At 35.2% G+C, this 11,675-nt stretch overlaps 1 protein-coding gene across 2 annotated transcripts; it reads right to left on the bottom strand.

The window, feature by feature from the left end:
• Nucleotides 1–2,625: 2,625 nt before the first annotated feature.
• LOC131643947 (uncharacterized) lies at nt 2,626–9,469 on the bottom strand. 2 transcript variants are annotated; one of them, XM_058914318.1, is made up of 8 exons: nt 8,936–9,469; nt 8,784–8,844; nt 8,375–8,610; nt 7,047–7,248; nt 3,947–4,084; nt 3,738–3,838; nt 3,540–3,658; nt 2,626–2,829 (listed from the first exon to the last, which is right to left on the bottom strand). In XM_058914318.1, exons 1-8 carry the CDS (start codon nt 9,302–9,304, stop codon nt 2,763–2,765), a joined length of 1,293 nt encoding a protein of 430 aa, XP_058770301.1. In that variant the 5' UTR covers nt 9,305–9,469; the 3' UTR covers nt 2,626–2,762. The 2 variants fall into 2 exon arrangements, with proteins under 2 accessions (XP_058770301.1, XP_058770302.1); XM_058914319.1 differs by lacking the exon at nt 2,626–2,829 and having other exon boundaries at nt 3,539–3,668.
• Between the last annotated feature and the right edge of the window lie 2,206 nt (nt 9,470–11,675).

Genomic DNA, 11,675 nt, shown 5'->3' on the forward strand with positions numbered 1-11,675 from the left:
ATTCTAAATCTTTTTCTTCCTGTGTTTTGAGAGCTAAAGTTTTCTTCTTCTTGTCGCCTTCCTCATCATCTGCAAGTCTTTTCGGCTTCATCTCATGTTTCTGCAAATTACCAAAAAGAGTAGCAAAGTTCATGAATGAAAAACCTCTAGATTCAAAAATCATAGTGACTTTGGGATGCTAAATTCGGTTTAAGCATCAAACAATTTTCACAATCAAGTTCTAATTTTGAAAAAATTCAATAGTTCTTATTGATTAACATTGTGGATAAAGTGTTTTTACACTTCATAAATGTTTTCCTCATGTTTTAATATGAAGAGTTCATATTCATGAGTTAATATGTTTATCATTTCCCTTCTCACCTCGGTTGTACCTTCATGGATAACTAGAAGGGTGTCCCACATTTATTTAGTTGTCTTACAGTAAGAACATACAAAAACTCATTAATGTCAAGAGCGGTAGTGATGATAGTCTTTTCTTTCAAACTTTGTTGAACTTTTTCCTTTTCTTATCTGGTCCAATAATCTTCCTCTTTGGTTACCACAACACCATTAACTTGATGTGTGGAAACAAAATGACCATTATTTACGGATTTCCAAATATCAAAATTCATTTCCACTATAAAAAGTATAATCCTCTCTTTCCATAAAGTATATCCTTCTCCATTAAAGGATGGAGTTTGTTTTGTTTAGTTAATTGTTAGAAGTCATTCATTCTTCCTGGGATGTTTATTATTAAAATTTTGCTCCTTAGGGGACAGATGTCGAACTAGATGTTAGAACAATTGGTCCAACAAATTACACCAGTAAGACAGTAACATTTCCAGAAGACAATGGATCAAAAAAGCAGTAAATAATACAAGCAATTAATAACCCAGTTCGATGTAACCTGCCCTTTTGTCTGAAGGGTTGACTTCCAACCCAACAAAAGAAAATTCACTATTAGTAGCTTAGTACAATCAGTATTACAGATAATGGCAAATCATATGTTATCCTATGTCTTTCCTAACACTATCCTATGACTTTCTATTTAGGTCTCCTCCTAAATATGAGGAGACCCCCGCTCACTTTCTCTTAAATACTAACCCAAGTGGACTTTCAATCACTAAACCCTAGTGATCAACCTCAATCACAACTATGAGTGATGTTGAATCTTACAACTCAACTAGACAAACCTACAATGCCAAGTTACTAAAGCATAGTGGTGTACATAAAAACAAAGACTCTTTTGAACTCTACACTCTATTAATATTCACGTATGATTCATGTCTTAAAAGTTAGAAAAGAGCTCCTTATATAGCTTAATTCTTCTGGGATTTTCTTCATGGATATTTGATTATGTTTTGTCCAGAATTGATGTAAATTCTATTAGATATTATTTGTTCCTTAAATCTCTCCAACAAGATATGATTTGTTTCATTTTAAATTCAAATTTAATTCTCCATTTAAATTTGAACTAATCTCCATCCAGCTGTCAAACAAATTACCTAATCATATTGTTAAATCAATAATAATAAAATCTTTAACAAATCGATAAGGTGTGCATTCAGAGATGCATTTTTGGATCAATCTTTCGTACATATGAAGGTGCATCTCCCGAATCAATCTTTTACATAATAAGAATTTCTCAGCAGTTTTGCTTTAGTTGTGTAAAAAAGATGCGCCCGAAGATACATCTCCGGACGCTAGAGACATTTTAGTTTTTTCACGATAGTGTGGAAGTAACCTTAAGGGTGGTAATAGCATTTCCCCACACTTTATCCAACAAAAACACCATTTGTTTTGAGTGCAATGATTCTGAGACACCTTCATAGAGAAGTGTAGCATTCACATTTTGTAGTTCTGCTTCACATAATGTTTAGCGATTACCAGAAATTGTAATCTCCTAATTGAGTTGTCACAAAAATTCTTTTTTTTTCTTTGTATTATGCATAAATTCATTTCCCGACAGTATCCGTCAACTAGGTCCAAAGATAGTTTCAATATTAATGCGTATACTACGCAAATTAACTCCTAATTAGAACATAGATGCAAGAAAGTTCATAATTAGCACCTTTATCCATTTCATGTGATTCTTTTTTCTCTCCTACTTTTCGGAAGTATATTCCCAATTTATTTCTTTTTTTGAATTTGAATCCTCTGCTGCATTCTCTCTGCTGATTCTATTCAGCATTAATTTCAACCTTTAGATTTTACTATATATCTATTTATCTGCTAGATCATTGTTCCTTATTGCATACCAACCATTAGATTTGGAGCAACATTGAAAATTGGAGACAGAAAATTCCATTCACATTTTTTTTAAAAAAAAATTTAAAATGAGAGTGACTCCGTTACAAAATAGTAATGGTGTATATGAAGTGCGTCCTGAAGTAACTTCCAATATAGTGAAGGGCAATTTTAAATTTTCATAAAATGACTCTTCACTACTAAGGCCTAAGGGTGAGAAGGGCAACCTCCTTAAGGCAATACTACTAATAAACTAATAAAATATGCAAGCAATGAGATAGATAACACAACAAGCCCTAACCAATCAACCTGAGGGATCACAGGAACAACTATTTCATAGGATTTTTTTAATAAATAATAAATCCTGCTGTCACATAGGAATAAAGGATCAAGACCAGCTGAATCAGTAAATTTCTTTTCATTTGTGAGAATATACAGTGGTATCATTATCCATGCTGCAATGCAAAAATGTTGCGCAGAAAAATCTCAACCCCCGCTTACAACAATGTTTGTTACAACAGACCAAAATAAATGGCTCACGATCTTCTTTCCAACCTCCTTTCACTAGATCTTCTCTCCTCTGCCTCTCGTCGTTTTTGCTGCCTGTACAAGAGCATTGTAATTGTATTGTCAACATTTAGTTTAATGTAGTAGTAGCTAAAAATGACCCGTAACTTTATGAAGTAACATTGACAATAAACAAGGAAGGTGTTAAACAGAAGATTTTGATTTCATAAACTTTGAATAGGAAACAGAATCTTAAATAATTCAGAATCTTAAGCAAATTCTTTTAAATAGGAAACAGAATTCATAAATAATTCAGAGAAGTGAAACTATTTAACTTGTTAGGGTCGAAAATAGACTTATGTAATTTGGCCATGTAGAGAGAAAATATGTGGAGAGTAGATCAAATGGAGAGTAATCAAACAACTAGAAGTAGAAGACCTAGAAAAACTATTAAGAAAAACAATTACCAAAGATCTCAAGTTTGACAAAATGGATAGAAACATGGTATTTGATAGAATATTATAGCGTAATTTGATCCACGTAGCTGATCGCACTTAGTGGGATAAGTCTTGGTTGTTGTTGTTGTTGTTGAGTGCACTGAGAATATTGCATGTATTGATGACAGTTTAAAATTTTGAAAAAGTACAAAGCTGACCCGTGAATCTCAAAGTTGATTTAGACTTTAGCATGCTTTAAGTAAATGTGAAGTATTCTAAATGATCAGAGGTAAAACATACTAAGAAATGTCTCAACAAGAACACATGGGAAAGGGAAACCAAAATGTTCAAGGTTGTCGATCAACTTACGCAAATAGCATGTATCCACTGCCAGCATTAGCAGCAGATAAAACTGCTGCATGAGCCCCTGCTGTAGATACAGAATCTTGCCCCACAGAGGGCAGAGGAATTTTTCGATCCCCATCCACCTGTCATTCACTAGAATTTAGTAAGCATTAAGATGATGAGTGTCACTGAAGTTGCATTTGCATTAGATTAGATAAATACCTTATCCCATTTTGATTTTTTGTTCTGTCTACCATCCCGATTAATAGAATCAGCTGGAGGAGGCACCAAAGGCAAACCACCTGTAGTTGTAGCAGAGCCGCCTATGCAAAAGTCAACATCAAAGCACCATAAGAATGGAACATATATTGAAAAATGACTTCTAAGCAAACGCTTCAACAGTGCACAAATAAACTAGGTGATTTCTATACCTGTAACAGGCATGCTGATCCTGGGAGCACCAAGCACAATTCCTGGCTGTGTACCACCAGAAGTAAAGTCAACCTTCTGGTTTTGTGGTTTCTTCTTCTCTTGCTCTTTCCTATCACTTTCCCGCCTCATATCAGCTTCTGTTTTGTTTAAGATAAGAAACAAAAGCAAACGTGAAAGTAATGTAAAAATCAGTAATGGCTGCAACATCACTAACATTAATAACAATAAAATAGTTGAAATAGGAAAAGTACTTGCAATATTCACTTGCTAAAACTAATGGGTAAATCATTGATTGCATCCAATGGATCATGCTATAATCATGACATACCGAGAATAGAAGCTTAAACTAAGCATATATTCGTTTGCCAAGTCAAGACCAACAAAACTTGTAATGAGGAGAAAGGGATGTTTTAGAAATGGTATACGAGATACATACACAAACTCATTCTAGAATATTCTCTAAATTGTATTTGATTGTTTATAACAGAAAATAGTACAAGAGTTTATACTTTATATAGGATTCTTATCATACATTCATCAAGGGAATAACATACACCCTTTGTAACTATAACAAACTGAAACAGAGGTGCCGGCTGGCCTAGCTGAGTAACTAACAATAACTCAGGAAAAACTGAAAACAAATTAAAGATAAGTCTTACAGGATGAGAGTAAAAAGCAAATATCAGAGGCATTGTTAATATAGTGCAGCAAAAGAAGTCTTGATTTCTCAAACTTACTGATATTCAGAATATGTAGAATGATCAATTGTACATTTGTACTTCACCAAGCTTATCATAATTACTCTAACATGAGATATCTTGAAAATAGGAAAACAGTTTGATAGTATACCGGATTTGGGTCATAGCCCAATAGAGAGGCTTAACAGAGAATTGGTTATAACTGCTAATGCTAGAAGGGACGGGTAGTTATTTAAGGACACGAATAGCAAGGCAGAAGGCATTCAATATAATTTATGTTAGGAACATTTTGGGTTGGGTTGGGCAGAGAGAGAATCATCTCTCCTCTGAGGAGCATTTGCTTTGGGATTATAGGGATCATTCTCTGTAATAGTTCTTAATTCAATCAATAATACATCTTCCAGTTATCTTAATTTCGGATCCCTATTATTAGTCCGACCTACCGGATTATCAAGGAAGTGCCAGCATTCGAGGAAGAAGAAGTGTTAGAAGCACTGGCTGAGGGTATGACACAATTGAAGCGAGAATGAAAAGATTGGAGGAGTTTGTCAAACCCTTTAAGTTGGAGTTTCATCAATTGCTGAGGACAGAGATGATGAAGCATTTGGGGCATATTCCAACAGAGAAACATAGCTCTAATTGGAGTGTGTTTTTGATAACAAATGCTAGGAAAGAGCATAGGGGAATGGAATTCCAAACAGATGCAATGTTGGAAGGGGAAGACGCATGGGAGAATAAAAAACAAAGGATGGAACCAGACAACACTGGAGGAGAACAAGCCGTGCACAACTTGCGACCATTGATGAGGCCCAACTTGGAAATAGAACCAGACAACACTGTGAGTGTGAGTTGGGTCACACTCAAACCCTATTGGATCAGGCCCATACTAAATCTACTAAGTGGGAGAAAGGAATTGAAAAGTAGGCCTGTTTAATTTCTATTTCAAACAGGCCTCTCCGATTTAATTGGGGTCATGGACCAATGGTTTCTTATGAGCAAGTGCTTTGTACTTAGCGTGTGGAGATGGTTGGGCCAGATAGGGGAACCCAAGCAACACAGGCGTTATCGTTAAAAAGGTCAGAAACAGTGCAACTGAAGAAACATAATGGGATTTTGAGGCAAAAATACGGTCTGATGCAAATGATTTAAGCTCAAGCGTCTGTATTGCAAAGAGTAAGGGTACCTTATATGGTCACAGAGGTAGCAACAATTTTACAAGGCAATGCTAACCCAGATTCTTGCACAATGTATGAAGAAAATGACTGCATTTTTTGAAACTGTCCATTTGTATGACTGGAACTTTGTCCCTCAATGCGTAGGTGTGAGACTGTACAAATGTCCCTTTGGTTTCAAGCCTGTTCGTCTAGTCTCCAACAGTGGAACCCCGGGGTTAATTGTCGTATTCTGAATTACTGTTGCAGAGTTTTTGGCAGAATTCAAGTAGTGGGGGGTACAGGAGAAATTCAAGCTTGGAGGGTTTCTTTCAAGCTTCAAGAGTTTGTATTGCAACACCACTTACCTATTGTCCTACTTACTCCCTTTCTGTCAGTTGTAAGAATAGCTGTCTTGCTGAAATTGTTCATGCACAGGTCTTCGGTGACTTGCAAGCTGCTCATGCCAGGGTTACATGAGTAGCTAGAAATGATAAAAATGTATTCTAGCCATTTTACTCATCTCAGCCTTGAGTACAAGGCTATTCATCTAGCAATCGATAGAGATAGGATACCGAATTTGGGCCTTATCCCAATAGAGAGGCTTAATAGAGAATTGGTTATAACTATTCTAGCCATTTTACTCATCTGAGCCTTGAAGACAAGGCTATTTTTCTAGCAGTCGGTAGTGATAGCCGATAGGACATCGGATTTGGGCCTCAGCCCAATAGAGAGGCTTAATAGATAATTGGTTATAACTACTTAAGTTAGAAGGGAAGGGTGGTTATATAAGGACACAAATAGCAAGGCAGAAGATATTCAATATGATTTTGGTTGGGCAGAGAGAGAAACATCTCCGCTCTGAGGAGCACTTGCTCTGGGACTATAGGGATCATTCTCTATAATAGTTCTTAATTCAATCAATAATACATTTTCCAGTTATCTTAATTTCGGATCCCTATCACAGTTCTACAACAAAAAACTAATAATTCTAATACGAGATTCCAAAATAAAGTAGAGGCATGCAATATTATATACTTTGTATCAGCTGTAAGCTTATGGGAATAAGCAGCCATCAATAACTTAATTCTGAGTGGCAGGCAAATATACATGAATTAATAAACATGTCCAGCACTACAATTAGTATGAGATCTATTTAATAAATTAATTAAGGTGAAAACAAGAACATATAACACACAAATACCAATAACACTGAGATAAGAAGAGGGAGAGAAGAGGAAATTACAGACCTATTTGATCATAGAAATCACTTGAATCATATCCATGAGGGTCAAACACATCTTTGCTAAAGCAAGATCCTATTTGATCAATATCCTGGTACCTCACAGCATGCAGTAAGAAGTCAGGGTTTCGATAGTCCTTCCTGTTGCGAACTTCTGCATTAAAACTTTTTCCAGCCTTCTTATACTCCAGAAATTTATTTATTTTTCTCTGCATTAACATCAATTTGAAGGCAGTGATGAAAATGGACAAGGGAAAATAACTGTGAAGTCTAAAAGTTACAAAACCACCAAAGCAAAAGATTCAATTTAAAAACAGCTTATTCCTACCCACTATATAGAATATAAAGCTTTACTTGATTGCAACAACAATCGAGCACTTTCCCATCCCAGTAGATGCAATTAATTGTATGAATTGCATTACTATGCCTAGGAAAAAAGAGTTGGATTGTAATTTGTTACGAGATAAGAGATTAAAATACTGGATAACTTGTAATCTGAATTAATGAACAAGGAAAAATACAAAAGGAAGAAAAAGAAAATCAGATAGAACAATGTCCAATAGTCCAGCCAAATTGGCCCTTTCTCTGCCAGGTCATACCTTCAGCATTATTTTTCTTAGTAGCATGTTTCCTATAGTCTACCCTGACCCTCCACACCTTAGGCCCAACATTCTCATTTGGACCCAGGTATCCCAATCCTTTTCATGGTTTCCTACGGGATAAAAATTCACCTTATTATTTGAACTATTAGAAAGGTGAATAGAAGTAGAAGCACTATTTTCCCTTCTTCTCCCTTTGCTAAATAGAAAAGATTAATAGAAAAAAAGAAAAGAAAAAAAGAACAGCTTATACTTCGACGATGGAGGTGTGTGGGTTGGCATATTTACTATTGAAAATAGTACAGAACTTAATTTCAAATAATTAAAAGAAACCAATAAATGCCATTTAGGATTTCACAAGCAATATATGTTAATCTTACATTTCAGTTTAGGCCAAAAAGAAAGGAAATATAAAACACAGTGACGTGAAAATTACAACTTTAAATCCAGATTATTGATTAGTGAAACAAGTCCTTTCAACGAGCGACGTATATAATAGTTTATAATCATAATAAGCAGAGAAAGTTAATAGTACTTAATAGGCTAAAAAAGTTGAACACAGACCTCTAATTACTAAAACCATTTTATATTGAATTTGTTGGCAGTAAAGACTATGTTATGTTATGCTAGATTGGGACCAAGTCAGACCATAATTCAGAAACTGCATGGTTCTTTACAATGTACCCAAATGGCATTCATCCGCTAAAGCTATTAAAACAATTTTAACAAAACTTACTTGTAATTCCTCTGAGCATTTAACTTTGGGTGGAGGAGGAAGAAATTTATCCAATGGATCTACAGATTTATGCTCATCCTGATCTGCTTCTCCAATCTCTGCATCATCAGGTCTAATCACATCGTCATTATTCAAGGTATCAGATTTAAATGTCTCCGACAATTGGGGAGTGTTAGCTTGATTGTCAGGTGACAAAACCTGGACTGTTCCTGATGGTATTCTATCTAGCAAATCACCTGCAGTAACATGTTATGTTATATAGCAAACTACACATAAACTAAGTAACCTAAATCAATAGTAATGAAATCGAAAAAAATACAACAAATAAATAGAAACTTCTGAAAATTGAAAATTAAACTCCTATTTATTATTCCATTCAAGTTCACACTGCAATTTCTAAACAATTTACCATTAGTTATATGAAGCTGGTCCCCAAACACGACTCGACCACTACCATCTATCTCTCCCTCCTGCAACAAAAAACCACTAACATCCACTAGTTACATTTCAGAATACAATCTAACTAAAGAGAAGGTAAAAAATCAAAGAAAAAGAAAGTACCTCAGGCTCAGGTGACATTGCTACTTCATCATGGCCATAATCAACTATCGTAAGAGTTGCACTCTTACTAACCCTCAATTCCACTCGTTGTTGTTCCTGCGGCGGGGAAAACAACCTGTTCACCTGCGGCGTCCTATTCTTCTCCGTCGGAGTAAAACCATTACCGGAAACTTCGTTGCCGGAATCAGCAACCGTCATTTTATCCGTGTCGGCTGCCAAATCTTCCTCCGCCGCTTGTTCAGCGGCGTCATCTTGTTGTTCCTCGCGAATCGCGTCTTCTTCTTCGGCGTCCTCCATTTCGTCGTCACCGTCATCGTTGTACATGGACAACAAAGCGATGCCTTCCGATTGCTTCTTCTTTGATGCCATGGAATGAGCTAGGGTTTTGAGAATTATTGAATGGGATTTTGTGGAAGAGTTGAAATTCGGAGAGGGATGAGTTTTGATGTGAAACGAGTGAGAAAAATCGGGTGTAGAGATTTTGGAGAAATTGAAAAGAGCTGAAAACGTAGGAAGATTTGGTTTAGAAGTGGAAACTCGGAAAAATACTTGCATGAGCACAAACATAACAAGTGGCTTTACAAACAACCAATCACAAATTTTTATTAATTAAAAAACAAAAATATTTTTTTTCTCTCTCCTACTTAATCACAACCACCCCATGAATCCAATTAAAAAAGAAGTTAAATTTTAAATAAATTTAAAAATATCTCTTTTCTTATTGGTTGTTCCTAACACTAATGATTTATGTTCGTATCCATGCAAGTTTTTCTCGGAAACTCGAACCAGAAGAACAATGAAGATGAAAGAATAACAACACAGAGAAAAAAAAATTATTATTGTTTTTATTCAAAAAAATAATGGGACATTTTTAAGAGAAAAAAAAATTATTTTACACTCACAATAAATCAACGAATGTAATTACTGCAATTTTAAAAATATTTTAATAATTTGACAATTTATTAAGTTTTCATTAATGTTATGTTTGGTTGTTAAGAAGAAAGTTGAAGGAAATAATATAAAAGGAAAGAAAGTAAAAGAAAAGATTGAGTGTAGAAAGAGATGATTTTTTAGTTGTTGGGTATGAGAGAAAATGAAAGGAAAGAAAGCTAAAAGTTTAAAGAAAATATAAAAAAATTAAAATATATATTTATAGAATGACAGAATTAACCTTAAACAAAAAAATAATATAACAAAAAAATAGAATCCACTAATTAATTGATAAGATAAATCATATAGAATAATATAAAAACTAAACAAAAGATGCAACATATTTTTATTCGGTACGGATTGGTCATATAAAAAAAATAAAAGCGGTATATAATTAGTATGAGAAAATAAGTAGCATAAATAGAGGATGAATGAAATTGAGAATTTCAAAGAAGGATAAGGTTACAATGGTATTTTCAAACAATTTTGATGCTATTGTTCAGGTTTCTTCTCAATTTAGGAAGAAAAGTCATTTTATGTGGGGCCCAGCAAAAAGTAATCATTCCTTCTGGTTTTTAAAAGATCCAAACAAAGGACAGATATTGATTTATGTGTTTTCTCTCCTTCCACTATCAATCCTCTCACCTTCCCTCAAAACAAACACACCATAAATGATTGGGTGAAACTATTTTACACGGTGGTTGAATGAAAACATAATAAATTGTCAAATCATTAAAGTATTTTAAAATTTAAATCACTTGGCTGCGGTTGATTACGTTAAAATATTTTTAATATTTAAATATCACTTAGTGAAGTGGAATTGACAGTGTGAAATTATTTTACACCGTCAGTTTCATTTGCACTAATTTTTAAGTGAATATCTCATTACACCCCTTGAATCTCTTAGGCACCTGGCGAAATTTCAATAATACCCCCAGCTTTTGTAGATGCATATTCGAAAGTATTTTAAAAAAAATGGTTTTTTATGTAGGTACGTCTACGGAAGCGTAAAAAACATAGTAAACGTTGGGAAAATTCAAATTATTTCAGTTCAACAATTTTTTTGTAGATGTGTATACGAAACGTGTTAAAAACAATTCAGTCCTGAGCTCCTCAGTCAGCATCTCCCTCGCTTCCTCCTTCGTCTGCCTACCATGACCAAGGAGGGTACCCCTGATAGGCATATGCAGGAGGCATGCGATGTCGTCAAGCATGATGGTAACCTCGCCATGAGGAAGATGAAATGACGAAGCCTCTGGATGCCACATCTATGCAAATGCAATCAGCAACCCATTATGTACCGTGTGGAACCCGACCTAACAGAGGTCCTTCAGCCCAGATGCTGCGAGGACATCTTGGAACCACGGTTTAGTAGGTTCCACGAGAGTGGTAATCTTTCGGTCGTGGTTGTAGAACTTCTGGGGATCCCTATCTTAAAATTAATATTGTTAATAATAAGCAAAATTAGAAATAATTAATCAGAAATTGAGGATAAAAAAGTAATATGTAATAAGTCTACGAAATTTTACCTCGTTATCCCAGATATATATGGCTGAATGATCTGCATACCCTGTCAACACGGATACATCTATAGGACCCCCCGGGTAGAAGACAGGCTCCTCAGCCGCATCAGCCTCCAGAGATCCAGTATCGGTAGTCATTGGCACAGGAATAGAAGAACTGGCCCTGTGATGTTTGCGGATGGACGGCGTTTGTGAAGAACCCTCACCATCATTCTGAGGCATCCATGATGAAGTAGTAGATGTGGAAGGACCCTCTGCTAGAACAGCTGTAACAGGTACCTCTGCTG

This window comes from Vicia villosa, linkage group LG1 (assembly GCF_029867415.1).
Source record: "Vicia villosa cultivar HV-30 ecotype Madison, WI linkage group LG1, Vvil1.0, whole genome shotgun sequence".
Lineage (NCBI taxonomy): Eukaryota > Viridiplantae > Streptophyta > Magnoliopsida > Fabales > Fabaceae > Vicia > Vicia villosa.